This window comes from Seriola lalandi, unplaced genomic scaffold, assembly GCF_002814215.2.
Source record: "Seriola lalandi dorsalis isolate HSWRI2012SDOR001 ecotype SW California unplaced genomic scaffold, Sedor1 jcf7180002053060, whole genome shotgun sequence".
Classification (NCBI taxonomy): Eukaryota; Metazoa; Chordata; class Actinopteri; order Carangiformes; family Carangidae; genus Seriola; species Seriola lalandi.
In genome coordinates this window covers 134,344-153,322 of record NW_019523613.1, presented here as the reverse complement: position 1 = coordinate 153,322, position 18,979 = coordinate 134,344, and the positions used below count along the sequence as shown (strand labels likewise).

At 40.1% G+C, this 18,979-nt stretch overlaps 1 protein-coding gene across 2 annotated transcripts; it reads left to right on the top strand.

Annotated features, from left to right (window-relative positions):
* The first annotated feature begins 274 nt into the window (after positions 1-274).
* LOC111650911 (disintegrin and metalloproteinase domain-containing protein 22-like) lies at positions 275-18,656 on the top strand. Of its 2 annotated transcripts, none has more exons than XM_087172492.1 (21): positions 275-436; positions 526-610; positions 929-1,019; positions 1,125-1,176; positions 4,798-4,897; positions 4,976-5,047; positions 5,880-5,972; positions 6,188-6,268; positions 6,401-6,451; positions 6,543-6,606; positions 6,701-6,806; positions 6,894-7,013; positions 7,615-7,783; positions 7,967-8,078; positions 8,868-8,958; positions 9,201-9,254; positions 9,826-9,933; positions 10,445-10,545; positions 10,957-11,023; positions 14,780-14,903; positions 15,856-18,656. In XM_087172492.1, the coding sequence occupies exons 1-21, from the start codon at positions 312-314 to the stop codon at positions 15,874-15,876; spliced, it is 1,887 nt and encodes a 628-aa protein (XP_087028618.1). In that variant the 5' UTR covers positions 275-311; the 3' UTR covers positions 15,877-18,656. The 2 variants fall into 2 exon arrangements, with proteins under 2 accessions (XP_087028618.1, XP_023256615.2); XM_023400847.2 differs by having other exon boundaries at positions 9,826-10,026.
* Positions 18,657-18,979: the final 323 nt, after the last annotated feature.

Here is an 18,979-nt window from a genome sequence, read left to right as displayed (position 1 = left end):
TGCACTTGTTGACTTTGTCTAGCCACCTGTAATGTGCTGCTGTCTGGTGGCAGGATCATACTGACTGTTGACTGACTGGTGCTGTCATAATGAACAGCTGGAGATGATGATGAATTTGAAACATGCCTGTCAGTGTTAATCGATCAGGGGGATGTCATTTTGTCTTTTTTTTTCCTTTGGTTCTTCCAGTTACAGGAGAACTTTGAACTTATATCTTTACGACTTTTAAAGGATAACGCACTCATATTAATTTTCCATTAATTCCGCAGATCTTCAAGGAGCAGCTTAATACCCGGATTGTGCTGGTTGCCATGGAAACCTGGTCAGCTGACAACAAGTTCAACATTGACGACGACCCGATGGTGACCCTGAGGGAGTTCATGAAGTACAGAAAAGACTTCATCAAGGAGAAATGCGACTCTGTTCACCTCTTCTCGTAAGTCTGAATATCTAACAAGGATTTTCTTGTGTTCTTGGTGCTCAGCATCTTTTTTTATTAAATGCAGAACTTTCTCGTTTCATCAGAGGGACTCGCTTTCATAGCAGCTGGGGTGGAGCTTCCTACATGGGAGGAGTTTGCTCCCTCACTAAAGGAGGTGGGGTGAATGAGGTGAGTCCTTAACCACAAATTAATGATTTAAAATCCCCCAACATCCTGTCAGCAAGAACAATAATAGTTATTGTCAGTTGTCCATTAGAGAAGAATACATTATACACTATAGTTTCATTTTTGTAGCCATTTAGTTTGTTATTCCACTTCATATATCAGTCCAATTATTTAAAATTTTTACTTTAAAGGGAGATGCCTCTGTAAGCTCTTTTGTAACACAAGCTCTTCTCACCAGACTGATCTAATATTCCTTTTATTCTCTGGCTCCTGCTGTTTCTCTCTTTGGTCTCTGTCTCTCTCTCTGTCTTGTTTCATCAGTACGGGAAAACAGATGAGATGGCAATAACCCTCGCTCAGTCTCTTGGACAGAACATTGGCATCTTCTCTGACAAGAAGAGGATCCTCAATGGTACGTAGTTAAACCTTAATGTCTCTTGTTAATTTTATAACACACAATTTTTTTTTCAGCCTCCTCCTTGCAATAAAAAGATATTTATGCGTTTGTTTTGTCCAGGTGAATGCAAGTGTGATGATCGATGGTCAGGCTGTATCATGGATGATGTTGGGTAAGTTACTTTTAAATTACAATTTCTTCATCAAGACAGAAACGGTTCTTAAAGACACAATGATCCTCTTTCACAGATGCTGGTGACACAATATGTGTCATCAGTTTCTTGAACTAATTTTATGACGAAACTCCTACTGGGATCAAACCGTTGTCTGTTAAACTGTATTTGAATAGGATTTGTGGTTTGGAGTGGATATGCAGGCATTACTTTTTCATCAGTGTCATCACAGTTTTTCCCAAGAGTTGGATACAATGCTGTAGTTTGGCTTTAGTGCTAATATCACACTTTGTCCAAATCCCTGAAAAAATGTTTGTATATCCATGTGCTGTATTTATCTGATTTTTATTTTAAATGGATATCTGTTGTCACCAAACATTTGCATAAAATCTGACCTAAAAGTAGTTGACATTAAACACTCATCATGCCCTCTCCAAACTTGAGACTGTGGACAGTTTGCATTCAAAATCCGACCACAAATAAATGTGGCAACTAAAACTAATTTCCTGTGTATTTTGAGGTAATTAAAGGTTGACTTGATGTTAAAATCTGTATGAACTGGATAACCTAAATGTGGGTTAGCAGTAGATTATGTGGATCCCTAAAATTACTTCTAAATATTCTTTTATTCATCAGTATAAATATGCTGATATAAACATTTCCTTGCCCCGGAGTGTTATTGTAGTGCTGTAATGAACCACTAGGTGTCAGTGTGTTTATTTTCTGTATGGTATCATCTTGTTTATATAACTTCATTGGGCTCTTCGCAGTAGAAATGTTATATAATTTGATGCTTGCTAAGATTAGGAAATAAGTGTTAAATCAGTCTGTATGTTTCTTTGCTTGCTTGGCATTGTGCCACTGAGCATAAGGATGTGATTGGGTGTGTTGTGTGTGTGTGTAAGAGGCACTGTGATGTGTGTTCGTGTGTGTATACCCCTCTTCTTAAATACTTTTCACGTTCCCCCTCTATCCCGAATGGGACAGCAGGTGAGCAGAAGCTTGGCTAGAACGTTGCCTGTGCTGTTTTGAACCAACTGGCTGCCTCGGAGGGGTTGTCAGTCATCACAACCTTTCCCATTTCATCCAGCAGCACCAGCCACTGTGGCCCCAGCTTCTCTTTTGATTCAAATGATATGAACAAATACAGTTTGATGTCTCTTTATTGTACACTGGCTGTATTTTTCATTATCATTTTTTACGATTTCACTTTATGTGTATCCTTCAGTTTTTGGCCGATGTCACCGGCTGATCAACCTAGAAAATTTTATTAATTTGGTTATTCTGATTGTTAGGCTCCTTCTCCTTCCTGCCCTTTGAAAGTTAGGACTTCTCATCAGTTCCTTTCGTCCATGTCTAACCGATTGAAACAGTCTGCAATGTCATTCTCATCTTAGACCAATATTTGTCTACCTCATTTCCCTGTAACAACAGTACACTCCCTTGACACTCCCTGTCCAGATCCTGCTCTATTGGGTTACCATAATTAACCTGCTATGAGATCATGGGGTCACATGACAGAGGACAGGTCACTCTGTGCTCTTTTGAGCCTGTCCTCTGTGAATGGATCTGGCCCAGATCTGTATTCTCTAAAGTAAAGTCAATGGTATTTCAGACACTTGTATTCAATGAGCAACCTCAGTCATGTCCATTGACGAAAGTTTCTTTTTTCCCTCAGCACCTGCATGTCTGATCTACCTAACCTGACTACTACTAACTATTTTCACTTTTTTTTTCACAGGGTTTAGCTGTGTGTCTGTGTGAGAGTTGATTTGTTTGTTCATATAGAGTGTGTGTGTATTCATACGCAGTGTGTTTGTGGCAGCTTATTATGAGCATCTTAAATTCTAATTAAATTGAATATAAACTTGTCAGAGAGCGCAGTCCTTAGAGAAAAGAGATGCACAATTTATTTTTTGAATGTGCATAATGGTTGGGTTAGGATTCTGAATTGTTTTATATATTTTGTTTTGTTTCCTTTGTTTTCTTCTTGTGAAAGAATGGATGTTGCCATTATCAAACCAGGACAAAATATGTATTTAAAAGGCATAATTGGTGCAACATTACAAAACTAAATAGAACAGAGATGGTGGAGACATGAAGCACAGTTTGGCAGTAGCAGAGACAACTAAATGATAGTGGTCTGTGTGTATAAACACTGCCATGTCTTCTGATCGCCACTAAGGGGTGATGGGCTGAATGAGTGAGTGAAGGGAGAAAGAAATGATTTAAGATGTTAGTGCTACACACACTTTATGAAATGAATCTGTTTTACAGGCAAATAATTACAGCAGTATCTGTGTTTTAATCTTTTGGAATACATATTTTGATCCCTGTGTGTACTGTGAAATGAAAAAGTTTTTATCGTGGCTGAATATTAGTCCACATGGTAACTTCTTTTGCTGACCAGTGAACCATTCAAGCACGTTTCATCTTTGTCGCACCCCTTATTACTATTTAAAAAGAGATGAACACTACAAGATTTTGATAAGATTCAACCCTGGCGCAAATAAATCAAAGACGCAAAGCCCACAGACAGCTGGGACAACTTTAAACCTGATTCATTTTGGAAATCTTTCTCAGATATTGTAGTGTACTTCATCCACCATCAAAGCATCATTACTGTGTCCTTATACAACCATCATCTCTGTAGGTGGCTTCATTTAGTCACCTGACATATGAAGTAGCAACAACCTCTCACAGCCCCTGACTCTCACCGAGACTCACTGTTATTGCATTGTCTCCTGTGTCAGTCCTGATGACTATCCCAGCCACTCGAGTTAAACATGTGCCGGCAGCATAATCAACATTAAGCCTGACAGAGCAGCAGTGGATAATAATATTTAAGTGCTGCTCAGGTTTGGGTCGATATCATTAAAAGCATCAGAGTGAACACAGTGCATTTGATTGTAATGGACTTGGACAAATACTTCACATGCTAATTGGGCTCCAGATGGATGTATAATCAAGCTGTGCTTTATATTTTTACTGTAAGTGAACCAAAGCAATCAGATTGCACATTTAAGAGTTATTGTCACCATCAGTAGAGTTTGATTTCTGTTCTGAGAATCTCTGAAAATGTGATAAAAAAAAAATTGAGGTGATCCTTTTTAGGGGCACATAATCAAATGATAAATGCAATAACAGTTCAAAAGTGAATCATTCACAGTATTCGGGTTCACTTCCAGGACAAATTCACAATGCATCTTAGAGCCATCTACACTTGACAGATATCTCCATACGTGTTTTCACAGTCTTAGCTATACTGTCTATCTGCCTCCATGTTGTAGTAAGGATCTCCTCTGAACTGTGAGTATGGTAAACCTGTCATACAACATGAACTATTTTATGGTATGGTGTCTCCTGTAAGAAATACTAACTTTATTAAACCTGACAAATCTGCTTTGGTATTGCCTGTAGCCCTGAAATTAAATGTGAGGAATGAAAAGTCATTTTGTGTGGGTAAAAAGGTTTAAAACTACATTTTTCTTTCATGCCAGTTACTAAGCGTTTTGTCCTGTAGTGTCTTTTTGGGAGCAAGCCCTCTCGCTCTCAGTATTATCTGAGGGTCCTGCCTGGGCTATATCCACAGTAACTGCATAATATGGTTGTGTTGAACAGTTTCTACCTGCCCAAGAGGTTCTCCGACTGCAACGTGGAGGAGTTCCACAATTTCCTGAACAGCGGCGGAGGATCGTGTCTGTTCAACAAACCTCTGAAGGTAAGTCACACACACGCACCTATTTAAAGGAGTTTTTCTCAGTACTTTGAATGTTAATTCTGCCCTTTTCCCACTCAGCTGTTAGACCCTCCAGTCTGTGGAAACAGCTTCGTGGAGCCAGGAGAGGAGTGTGACTGTGGCAGCCCAGCGGTGAGTTTCAGTCCTGGAGATGTTTCCTAAAGGGTTAACTTGATAAATTTCCCAACAACAACAAAACCACCTTCTGTGTCATACATTGATGGGAGGTAATTTAAACTAATGAAGTGATTTCACTGGAGAAATCAAAGAGCTGTATAGTGTTAACAGCAATTGCCCCTGAACAACAACATTATGGTGGGGGAAGCATACACATTTAGAGCTACACAAAAGCAGCACTTAACTGCTAAAACGTCTTTGCAGCAACAGTGGGTTCTTGAAAAGGATGTTGCTAGAAATAAGAAACAGAATTTAATTCGTGAACAAGCGTGGGATATTTTGAGTCAGGGCAAAGGCTGGATTTAAAAACTTAACTCTTAAAGTCGATAAAAATCAATTAAAGGTATGTAAACAGTATTTTTATCTTTGTTTATTTCTGTCTGCATATCGAATAAACAAGTTTGGGTGTGTATAAGTATATGGATTTATTATATGGATAAGTATCTGTTTACATGTGTGTGTATGTTTGCAAGTTGAAATGCGTGTCAGGAAATGTACTCTTTGATGCAATAACACACTTAAGATACAATGGGAAGCTTTTTATTTTATTTCCTTTATTTTTTTTTTTAATTCATGTCTTATGTTTTTTCTCATCTTATTTGCGTGTTGTTCTAATTTTGTATGTACCCCTTTGACCTATGTGTAATAAGATAAAAAAGTGATTGCATGATAGTTTGTCTGAAGAGACCTCTGTTTGAATTGATTATATGAGATAAGATGATGATTTACGTGAAAGACAACTGGCATCAAAACAAGACCACTGAGAACAGTTTGTTTTGTCTTTTAGGAGTGTGCCAAAGAGGGGGATAACTGCTGCAAGAAGTGCACCCTGACTCAAGGCTCGAAGTGTAGCGATGGACTCTGCTGCAACAACTGTCAGGTACAAGAGGGTTCACAACTTTATATATATATTACCCAAAAGTTAAGTTACAGTTGGGACTGCCTATTAATGCTATTAAATCCTTTAATTTGAATTGCAGGCATATCCGATAAATATTGGGTAAACACAAATGTTTAGCACAGATGGTTTGGTGAAAGATGAAACATTACAATCACTCTCAGAGCCTGTGTAATCTTTATTGTTTGCTGCCGCAGATGGAGTTCACGGGAGTTGTGTGTCGAGATGCAGTGAACGACTGTGACATCCCAGAAAACTGCACAGGCAACTCCAGCCAGGTGAGCATGAGCTTCACTCACACAGTTTTCTGAAGCCGGAGCTCTGAATTTAATGATCAAAGTGTCACAGGAAACGCATGGCTCGTACAGAAGATCACAGCATCTCTGAAGTTTTGTTTGTTTGTTTTGCAGTGTCCACCAAATGTGCACAAGATGGATGGCTACACATGTGAAAAGGATCAGGTGAGATGTTTGACAGAGGTTATTGGGTTTTACTGTATTTTACATTTAAAAAAAAAAAGGCTGTACTGACAGGTGGCTTTTCTCTCTACAGGGTCGCTGCTTCAATGGAAGGTGTAAAACCAAAGACAGACAGTGCAAGTACATTTGGGGAGAGAGTAAGTCTAATATTCCTATGTAATAAACTTTTCAGAGATAAGCTTCTGCATTGTACATCTTGGAGTTGATTGTGTCCCGCTGCGTCTCCCTCAGAGGCAACAGCGGCTGACAAGTTCTGCTATGAGAAGCTCAACATTGAGGGGACAGAGAAAGGCAACTGTGGGAAGGACAAGGACACATGGATCCAGTGTAACAAACAGTAAGCCAGTCCTCTCTGTGAAGGTAAACTCTGGAATTCTGGGTTATTCTCTTCAGCTGACCTGTGGTTGCACCTTTTGTGTATCAGGGATGTTCACTGTGGATACCTGCTGTGCTCCAACATCTCACCTGCGCCGCGACTCGGAGAGCTGCAGGGAGGGCTGACCTCTTTCTCCGTAGCCCGACACAGCGCTTCTCTCGACTGCAGGTACACATCATTGAGGAAAAACACTCCCTGCAATACTCAAAGCCCAAACCAGCAGCCTAAAAAAAGACTGCTGGTTATGCATCTTCAACCTCTGGACTACTTTGTTCCCTGGTTCTTCTTTTTTTAGCAGTAAAAATACTGTACACAGCTTGGCAAAAGCAAACAGTATGAATTGAAATCAGAATGTTTACAGTGTTACTATAATTAAGTTTGAAATGAAATGACTCATCTAAAACATCATTGTTGGGTTTTGGTGTCAGTTGCTTGGGATGAGGAAGAACAGGCATCTTTCCAAACTCACTATTTCTCTAAATTCACCTGCCAAAAAAAAGCCTAACTGAATGTTCTCATCGATAGTTTTGTCGGTTCATAATTTCCATTATACTGGGGCATGGAGGAAATTACTGCATAGATGAAACTGGTCGAAGGACATTGGGTAAAATAAATTACACCCCAACAAAATAACTTTTGGGGTGCTCTCAACACATCAGATTGTTTGAACTCTCAGACAGTGGCCATGCAGGTCACATTTACCTTAACAGAAGATAATGTTTGCCATATGAAGAGATGTGTAAGTGACTCCGTCATATTTGTTGTTCAGTGGTGCTCATGTGCTGATCGATGGAGACACTGACCTGGGATACGTCGAGGATGGGACGGCCTGCGGGACGGACCGCATCTGTTTCAATCACAAATGTCTACCCATCCAACAGTTCAACTTCAGCACTTGCCCTGGGACCACTGACAAGACCATCTGCTCTGGACATGGGGTACACACATACACTCAGATGCGCACACACACACACACACACACACACACACACACACACACACACACACACACACAGATTTAAAGACTATCTAGTATCTGCATGAAATGTGGTCTAGCGTCTTGCAGTGCCAAAAAAAATTAACAATCTTTTTTTTTTTATATATATATGTTCATGCTGTAGGTGTGCAGTAGTGAGCTGAAGTGTGTGTGTTATCTGGGCTGGGCTGGAGAGGACTGTAACTCCACGTCTCCTCTCAGTTATCTCGTGGTGGGACCGACTGCCTCAGTTTCAGGTAGAGATGTTAACACTATCTGCTGCCTCTCTTCATACGTCTATCTGGGACCTGTGTTCTGCATTCTTCCATCATTCATTCTTCTCTGCCCTCCATACCTGTGCGTCTCCACTCTTCCCCACTGACTTCATCTCTCTCTGGTCTTTTATTATCCCTCCCCTCCGCCAATTCACAAATATTAATAGGATAAAAATTTTTATTTTGTTTTTGTTTGTCATTTCTGCTTATTTTAGCTTCTGTGTTGGGTTCATGTCCGCTCATTAAAACCAGCTGCATTTGTATTCACTTAACCATGCATGTCATTCTTTTTGTTTGTCATTATTTTCACACTCATTCTTTGTCGACAGGCTGATGTCTTTGACGGAGTGACTTGAGGTCAGATTTGAGTTCTTTTTTCATTGTATTTGTCCTGTCTTTGATGTCATCTCCTGGTTCTTTCTCTCGCACCCCAACTTCAGCTCACTGCGGTTGGTTAATTCTGACCGAAAAAAAAACATTAAAAAAATAAATAAATAAAAATTACTGTTAAACTAATTCCTGAATGGGAACCTACTGCACTTGTAAGTTCCTCTCAGAATAGCGCTGAAGGGTGACAGCAGTTCCTTTGTTCTCAGTTTATTCCCTCTTGTTCTCCTTTTACACTTTTCCTGCTAATCGTAGTGTCTTTTTGTGTTCTGCTGCAGTGTTTTGTGGTTTGTGTATCCCCATGTGTCCACATTACTCAGGAAACAAGAGACATCCAATTAACACACGCATGGCTCCCCTCTCTCCTCTCTTCCTCTGTCTCAGGTATCACCAGTACAAACATCATCATCGGGGCCATTGTAGGCTCCATTCTCTTCCTCGCCCTCATACTGGCTGTTACAGCCTGGTGCTACAAGTAAGTGTCCCTGTAGCCTGCATGTGTGATGTTTTTTGTTTTTCTATCAGGGGTTTCAGTGGTTGGGAGAAAAAAGAATCTTTGATTAAAGTGATGACAATAAACATATGCTCATAAACATATGCAATGTTGCTTTGTTTTGAGGGGTCACAAGTTAACAAATGCTGGTTCTATTTTATGCACTATATTTGACAAAAGCTATTTTATTATTGGGCTGAAGATACTTGTACTTCTCTTCACAGGAGCTATAAGCAGAGACGCTATGTTGAGTCTGAGGTTCAGCGAAGATTCTGCCGGTTTGCTCACTTTAACACGTTTTCCACATGTTGCATTTAAGTTGATTTTAAATGTCAGAGCTGTGGTATATTTGTGTATTTTAAGAGTTTATGTTTTTTCAACAATGTTTTTTTTTTTTTTTTTTCCCTACAATGGTAACCATTTTAACCAACACCCAGTTCAGAAAGTGCATGAAAAATCTGTGGGAACCAGGAATAAAATATCCTCATTGACCTGCAGATCTTTATTTAACTACCAGTACCAATGTTACAGTGCAAATTTACTGTTACAAGCAACAGCCTTGCATTCAAATTTAACCTAATTGAAAGTACAGAAGAATAATAATCAAAAAGTATAAATGTAAAAGTATGCATTATGCAAAATTACCCCATTCACACTATAATATACAGTATATCATAGTATTAGATTTTTTTTTATGGATGCATTGTGTAGAATAATGGAAACTCGGTGTGTAGCACAATTACCAAATAGTAAGAAATTGAACATTATAAATTAATGATAAATAACTGTGGTGTAATTTTCTTGTGATTGTATTTACTCGTATCTAAAAGAATTGCTCTGCATTCCCAGGCAAATGCCCCCAGGTGACTATGTAACCAAGCCTGGGGATGCAGATTCATTTTACAGCGACATGCCTCCGGGTGTCAGTACAAACTCCGGCTGCAGCTCCAAGAAGAGGTCAGCCTGCCTGTCGCACCTGCAGATTTGCACCCTGTCGTTCACTCCCTCCATCCCATCCATTTCTCAGAACATCTCACTGTTTGGCTTCAGGTGTGCCATCTCATCATCACTCATTCATTCACAAGCGTGTGTTGTGTTTACTGCTATAGACGGGCTCAATACGTGTTCTTATTGTGCTTTCTTACAGTCATGGCTTTTGTTATGTCTCTGTCTGTGAACATTTTGGAAGTGGACCAAAATGTTCAAAATTTTAAACATTTTGCCAGTAGAGAATTGTCCCGAAAACACCTCTCTGCTCCATTTCTCACATCATGTCATATTCAGCTGTCGTGATGCTGTTTCATGGCTCATAATGTTGCCATCTGCTGCGATGGTGTCTTTATTTTCTCCTTCATTTACCTCTGCCTTTCCCTCGTCGCTACATCTGCAACAGGAGCAGCACAGCATTTAATTATTTGTAACAGTTTAGAAAGCTGATGTTGCACTGATATTCTGCCTTTGTGTGTAGATCTAATGGACTTTCCCACTCATGGAGTGAGAGAATCCCAGATGCCAAACACATCTCCGACATCTGTGAAAATGGGCGACCGAGGAGCAACTCATGGCAAGGTAACAAATCCCCACTCATACGTAAGAAGAAATATTTGGTGAGAATTGCACTTTGGTGCCTCAGAAGAAGGAATGCAATGTGTTTGTTTTGCCAAAGCAAATGAAGTAAGAAGGCAGCACACTTGTGAATAAAAAAGGGAAAGAAATCACCATTTCTTGATCATTACAGTGCAATTTGTCTCAAGTAATGTAGATAAAATGTGGCATGTAGCCTGTCTGTCAAAATAATCAATACATTATTTTTTAAACCACTGGAAGGCTGCCCTTTTCCTGAATTAGTTTTGCTGAAATGAAACATTTTACAGCGCTGCACATATGTTTTCTCTCTTGCATTAAATATTGCCCGCGGTAAATATTTTGCAAGTAATTATTTGTATTTAAATAGTGTGTTTATGTTCTGTTTCTCTCCAGGAAATCTGAGCGGTAATCGTAAGAAACTGAAAGGAAAGAAGTTTCGTGCTCGCTCTAACTCAACAGAGTAAGTTCCTTGTGGCGAGCTGGTGATGTTGTGAGGTCAATGAACATTGACATTGGGGTATGCAGATAAAAAGAAGCTCTAGTGGAAAACAGACATATCCGTCATTGGGTTCTTGTGCAAGATAAAGCTGGCATTATTCTTTATTTTATATTATGTATTTCAACAAATCCCCTGAAAAGACCAAAACAATGTTTTAGTCCGTCTCTATACAAATACTAACTTTCCTACCTTTTTTGTGGCACCCACCCCCAAGTCCACTAGTTCCTACTGAGACTCTAAATCATTGAAAATCAGTCAGAAACGTACAGTTTCATTAAAAAAGAAGCTTAAATAATCACAGAAACCATCTGAGCATTGTAGCTTTTACCAAACGTTAAGCAAACTAATGAATAGCCTATTTGTTGGGAACTATTTTCATCTGTGGATGAATACATGTTTGGAGTGTTAGAGAGAATTTACAGCAGGAATAGACTTAAAATAAACTGCAGTGCCTGTGTTCATCGTAATGAAGGAAGATGTCACCTAGTGCAGCATATATTAGTGTTTGAACAACAATGAACGTCTGTGGCACAGTGGAATAACTGTCGGGCTTTGGCTACACAAACGTTTTAGTAGGATTAAGTAATGGTTGGTTTTGGTCTTTTTATTAGAATTGTTGAGCAGAAGAAAATAAAGAATATTACTGTGCTTATCCTTTTTGATTGTGCAGCATAGCTGGAAAAAAAAAACACTCACAATTCCGGATGAAATGCTTTCCTTAAATTCAGTGTCATAGATGGAGGTATAAAGAGAGTGTTGCACTGAGGCTCACATGAGTGAGATCACGTCGTCTCTTGCAGTGTGAACGCTAAACCCATCTAGCTTGTGACACTATACTGCACCTTAAATCTTTGCTCATAACTGTGAACAGATGAAGTATTTGCATACATGCCCGTTGACTGTGAATGAACAGTGTGCATCGGCTGCCTCCCAGCCTGGCGTGTTGGTTTGTTTGTTTGTGGGTTTGAAGGTCTTGGCATATGAAGTAGTCTGCAGTGCACCTGTTCTCATTGCAAGCATGAGACTGACTGAGAGGCGAGAAGCTAACCGCTTGGAATGATGTGACATGTAACCAATATGCAACTGAGCCTGTAACACACAACACAGTTGTTTGTGATTTTCATGGTGCCGTTTTCATCCGAAACCACACACAGGTCTGTCTGCCATCTTTCTCACCATTTTCTCAATTGCATCTTGGTGTTTGTTCAGGATATCTTTGCTCTGCTCTGCTTTCCTAAAATATTTCCTCTTCCTCTCTCCCTCCCCCCCACACTTGCTTATTTCTGGAGATTTTCTGTCCTTTTCATTTCTTTTCCTTCCTTCCTTTTCTCTCTTCTCCCCCTCCTTCTGTTGTGTCCATCACCCCTCCTCCCCTTCCTCCCCCTCCCACAGGTATTTAACCCCTCGCTTCAAAACAGAGTTTTATGATGTAACTAAATGGGTAGAAGATGTGAATAGAAACACTCAAGGACCTTACCTTAGGTATTACCTCAGACCATGTCCTGTACCCCACACGCTTGTCTAAAACCCCCTTCACTTTTGGTTTGATTTGTGGTTTGGTCAAGGAAAGTAAGAACTGGTGCCAGTCTGGCCCTTTTTTCTACAGAAGTTTGAAAGTAATACCTGAGAAAGTGTAATCGACAGCAGGCATGTTGCGACGAGGGGTTGCTGCTGACCATCAAAAGAAAAAAACATGATGAAAAGAAGTTTTTCAGCTTTATTTTCTATCATATTTTTTTGCCCAGTTTCAATGAAGACTTTTTTTTCTCCTTAAACAGCTGCATTTTACTTTGCAGATTTTGATTTCCTGCTGTACTGTACTGATGCAAAAATGGCTCTTACTGCCTGTGCTAGTGTTGGTTATAATAGTCATTTTATTCCTAAGTTCTCCTCATCCCCTCCTTTGCTTCTCCCCTTCAGCCTCATGTTACCTCTGCATGTTCAGTGTTGTTGTGTCAGTAAGTGTCTGTCGGCGCTGCCGCACTCCCAGTGACCTTGCGTGCCTTCGCATCAGTGTGATGTCACTGCCGAGCCAAACATTTTTTGGCGCTGCTCTGACATCATCACTGAGCTGCAGTAACAAATTGTAAGCCACCTCCAATTGTGTCCAAGGTCTATAGATAATCACAAACACAAGGTTTCCTTAACAACGAGGAAGCTTGTGGGCTATTGCCTCTGTAGAGCACTGGTCCCATGTTAGTGCACCAAACAAACAAAATGTCACCACACAGTCAATCGGCATTGTAATCTATAGACCTTCACTGTGTCTGCCCCTCCCTCTGTTATAACATTTACTCAATGATAGAAACAGAACAATAGAGTGGAGAGATGTGGAGAGTTGTATCGGGCATATCCAGGATTCAGAGCTAAAAACCTTAATATGTCATGTGACTGACTGTTTGATTCTGTCCTGATTGAATCATCTGTAACAAGTAACAACTGTTGAGAAGAAAATCAGATTAATATACTGTATATTTTGCTAACTAATAATTGTATGATGCAACATAATAGAACAGAAGAAAGAGGCACAACACAAAAACATAAAGACGGATTGGAAATTACACAGACCGTCTCCAAAGTATTATGGTTATAAATTATACAAATTATAACAGCAACTGCCCTAATAGCACGATGGGTGTAGTTCTTTTGGGAGTAAGAGTGGGGCTACTATATATTTTGTTCCTGAGTGCATATAAATACACATAATAAATTGTAATATGGTGGGTTTATATGGCATTTTCTCCATAGTACTTCCCAAAGAAGCTCTGGGTCTGTAGAATTTGGAGCCATTCAGCACAGCAAACAGAGTAAAAGCTTTCTTTATTATAAAAGTATAATGTACACAACATAACTTTACAGAATTGCATTATAATACAGGAGATGTTTCTGTTAAGGCTTGTATTAAAAGTACGTCTGGAACTGGCCCTTCATCTGACGTCTCCACTCTCTCCACTACTTTGACCAGTGCAGGTATTTCTGATCACCGCACACAGTAGTGGTGTAAATAAGCTACCGCACATGGGACAGGCTTTCCATGTCTGTTTCACTGGACAGGACCTCTCTGAATCTCTCAGACTGTTGTTCTCACCCAGCTCCGGTGTGGTCTGCCGTCCCAGTCACCTCATCATACTCACTGCTCCCAGCATTCATCACTTAAACACACCCGCCGATCCGACTTTCAAGACTGCACACAGGCTCAGCTGACAGCAGAGGTTACCTTTAGCAGCATGCTTTTTTTTCCACTGAGGCTAAAGGTATGTTTCTGCAAATTCTGGCTGTTTTGTGTGTCAGTGCAGGATGATGAAGAATAATGCTGCTGCACAGTGAAGCATGTGAGTGGCAGGAATCTATGACTTTGTCCACACCGCTGCTGGGTACTGTGTACTGCTGTGTAAAGAAGTACATACTGTGTACAGAGGTTGCCCCTAAAAGCTGAGCCAGGGTCTTATTTTTTAACAGAATAACTGAACTGTCTGTGCTTTTTGGGGGAGCAGCAATAACAGCTTTTAAGAGCAACCTCTCTCTCTGCAGGAAGGTGAACACTGAATAATTAGAGCAGCCCAAGGAGGATGTTGCCCAAAGTCACAGATCTAACATTAGCTCAACTTCCTCAGTCTAACCTCATTTATCCATCTGTGTCTTTGGCCAACTTAATCCTAAACCAATTAGAAAAGAAGAGGCAATATTTTAATAATTTCACTTCCTCTTTTTCCTCAGGACGCTATCCCCTGCCAAGTCTCCCACTTCCTCTACAGGATCAATTGCATCCAGCAGAAAATACCCGTACCCCATGCCCCCTCTCCCCGATGACCAGAGGAAAGCCAACAGGCAGAGCGCCAGGGCAAGTATCAATCAGGAACACATTGTGTAATTTAAAACCACATTACACTGATTTAGTCACAATGACTGATTTTCAGTACAATAGAGATTCTGCACTGGTTGGCACAAAAAAGAGCAGGTCATTATGTACGCTGAGTATCTTAATGTACACAGTGACTTTTGGCCCTGCTGGAGCCGACAATTTAAATTCCCTCCGTGATTTTTCTAGTAATGGGATAATTGTTTTTTCAGATGGTCACTGTTTCCGATCAGGTGATTTATAGGTATAAAATTCTTCCTATGACTTGTCCAAGAAACTGGGCACACTTTATATTGAAACCTAACTAAACATAACCTGCGGTTTTTTATGACGTGTGCGTACAGTAGGTGATGTGTACATACCAGACACTAATTTCACTGTTCACCTGACATCACCAACAGTTAATGTTCGTGTGTTAGCATGGTTTCATAAAAGAAAGCAGAAACTTTGCAGATGTTTAAGATGTGCTTTGTGCTTCTATGACACACTAAACATGATAAAAACCAGCAACTGTTGCTCCTGATGCTCATTTTCATTCCCAGCGCTCCTCGTCTGTGCAGTTAGGTTGGCCATTATCAGGCTGATATGATGTCTGAGCCCAGTTTTACACTTTGATCTCAGTAGTTAGATAAGTCAGTGGTTAAATATGTTTATACATGGTTAGTCTTGGGTTGTGTTCACATCCTTTACAAAGTCAAAACTATGAATACTGAAGGGCATGGAAATATTTGCTAATGAGGATCATAATTTAAAGGATAAGGCTGGTGCTATTTGTGCTTATAAGACCAGCCCAATCCTTTAAGTACAAAGACAGAACCAAATCTACATAAATAGGAAGGGAGGTGACTGACCATCAGTGACATCTGGCCAATTTTAAAATGTCTATTCTTTCTCTTTTCTGCTCTTTTCCCCTCCCTCTTTTTTGTCCCTTCAGCTGTGGGAGACTTCAATATAACAGCTGTTTTACCCACTCTGCAAAAGACCTCAAGGAACTACACTTGTCTCTCCTTTTCTATGAATGAAAAACACAACAATGAAACAAAATTGACTCTAAGCAACTAAAGAGAAAGCGAGAGAGCCCCCCACTGGAGTGGAAATAGGCAGAGCTGTGTGTGAGTTAGTGTGTACAAGCATCTCCGAGGCTTTCAAGCCAGACATTCAGTGGATCTCTACAGGACGATGCAGAGCGCCAGCAGAGATCCCAGCTCCACATCCACTCCAGACCAGCTGGAGCTCAGACTGAGCTGTTCCTGTCTGCTCAGGCATCACTTATGGGACTGGAAACCCCAACCCCCACCCCATACCTGTCCTTGAAACCTCAACGTATCCTTAGCTCGGCTCTCGTCACACTCACTTCAACACCACTGTCCCCTGAGTTGTTTGGGCTCCTTTTCTTAAAAGGGGTAGCGGAGAGCCAGGAGCAGGTCATCGTATCACGCTGGATTTGTCGGATCATTTTGACGCACGTGAATCACTGTAGAAACTCCAACACTGTATGCATGAGAAAACCTTGTTTATCAGCAACCTCCTCCCACGGAAAAGACGAGAGGGACTAATCTGAAATGAAAGCATGCAAGGGGGCAGTGATTTTATACCTTCTGTAGGCTTAGATGCTTTCTCTCCACTATAGGTAACTCATATTGTATCACCAGTTATAACCCATGACATGGATCCGACCTGCTCTTCCTCCCCTCGGTTTGTTTGTGCGTGTGTAAATATGTACAGTAAAATACACAGAGTATGTTTTTGCTTTTTATTTTGAAAGAGGACAAGATTCTTCTTCCTGCTGTATTGTGTTGTAGACAGAAGTGGATCTCTGTAGATGAGTGTAGAGACTCCGCATTTGTTCTTCTGTCCGTGTTTCTACTTTTTCATCTTCATTTTTTTCTTCCTGTGTGACTGTGACCTCTATAGCTTTCTCCATCCACAGCAGAATGTAAAAGTGTTTCTTCTTTTTTTATATTAGCACTGGCTTGATCCATCTCTGGGAGAAATACACAGACATGAAGTAATGACTGAGGAAGTATTAACAAAGATGTTGATTGTGGCACAGTAAGAATGTTACTGAGGTGGTATTGATTTAGCAAAGTTTAAATAGTTTTATGTTCCATGCCTGTGTGAAATGAAATGACTGAGAAGTGTTTGGTGTAGTTATAGATGTGCCACTTTTCACTCATGTGGTTTTTGGAAATTTCCCCATTGATAATGTTAAGATGTATTGAGTTTGGATATTTGGAAGTGTGAGACCAATGTGCTCCCACTTTTGTGATGAGAGTACGCGAAGTCGAGAGTGTGGCTGATAACCTTACTCGCCCCAAATCTGGGAACTGTGATTAAATGTGCATTTTGGATTTAGCTGTGATGATTGAGATATTTAGCCTTGTAAATGATTTACTATGCTGTACAGTGCTTGCTGTTTGAGCTTGTGAAGACCAACAGCATGACAGTTCTATATCAAATTAAGTTATTTCTCTGGTAGGCTATTTGTGAGACCATAACGGGAAAGGAGCATGTCGCTGAAAGACTTTTTCCCCTCATTGCCTATCGCTGTTGTCTTAATTGGTTTGTTTGCCACAGACTACACTGTCTGAACAAAGTCAGGACATTTCATGGCAGGAAGTCACAAGGTTTAAATATGATTGAGAATGGAGATTTTGTCACGTTAGTGTAGCTATTTAAGGTGGATTTTTCTGGAAACGAAGCCCATGTCGCTCCCCAAAAGCAAGTTCTTTGTACAGTTACAACTCAAACTTTTGTCTTAAGGCCTCTTGTTTGTCATTTTACTGTTGAGTTTTTGTTCCGGTGTGGGCACTTGTTCATTTGTAATTCATGTATGCATTAGGACTGTATAGGTAATATGATCGTCACAATACTGGACTAATATTGCTACTAGTATCTTTTTTATTAAGTACCTTTGTAATGTTCACTTTTTTCTCAGCATTATGTACAGCAACTATTCAAACAGTAATTAAGTGCATTATTGTAATTATGTGTGTTGATGAGTTTGAATGGAGACATGAGGTTTTTTTTGTTTGTTTTTGTTTTTTTTTTAAAACACATTTGTTCCTCTGGCATGTGCTGATCTGTATCATATATAGGTTTTGGACACAGATGTAAATGAGATGTGAACAGGCTCATAATTTGCCTTCATCCAGAGCTTTCTTCTCTGCTCTGGTCTTCTTAAAGTAATGGTCAGTATCCAGTGGAGCACATTATCTCAGAGCTCTTGAGTAATTTTTTTTAACATCATAATACTTTGCTACAGCAAGACATTTGTCCTGGTGTCATGGACATTGCATTGACACCCTGAGGACGGTGCAGGCTGCAGTCATTTCTGTGGTTGTACAGCTGCCAATTTTCCTGCGAACATATCCGCCTGGTACATAGGTGAACTGACCAATCCTACCAGGGCAACTCTGGCAAACGTCCCCACAGATGAGCTGTCTCTCTCTGGCCAGAGACTTGAATGTATTCGTGTACTGGAGCACACCAACCACCCAGTCTTAACCATGTGGTCCCATCCTGCCAGATGCATCGGCTCTCCAGGAATCTTAAAAACCCCACATGTACGAGTTCAAATCTGAATACTGCAGTTGCTGTCTTTTTTTCATTTTAATTTTTTCATTTTGCCTGTATGCTGTACAGACTCATGATGCAAAAATCAATCCCCATATTTTTTTTCTCCTCTTAATCATTCAGTATTGTAATATATTTAATATAAAATAAAACTTTCATCAACACAACAGTCTATGCTGTCATTTGAATAGCTTCAGATCTTACTCTAACTGGTAGAGGAAAAGAAACACATCATGTATAATTGAAAATTGACTCCATTTATTTGTATTGAAACACTCCTGTGATGCACTGATCCAAAACTAACCTCATTTAGTAGATCAAGTATCAGCCAGATATGACTGATCCACATTAAACAGTATCTTTGTTGCTGTCATTATAAAATGAATGTTTCTACCATGATTCAGTTGGTGATGGAAGTCTGCAGACTTTAGTGCCACGTCCCTGGCTTCATGTTAAAGTGCATTAAAAATGATCCCAACGAA

Coding starts and splice junctions, on each gene's coding strand:
- LOC111650911 (XM_023400847.2), top strand. CDS start 312: ATGGAAACCTGGTCAGCTGACAACAAGTTCAACATTGACGACGACCCG. Junction 437..525: donor GACTCTGTTCACCTCTTCTC/GTAAGTCTGAAT, acceptor TCGTTTCATCAG/AGGGACTCGCTTTCATAGCA. Junction 9,255..9,825: donor GTTCAGCGAAGATTCTGCCG/GTTTGCTCACTT, acceptor CTGCATTCCCAG/GCAAATGCCCCCAGGTGACT.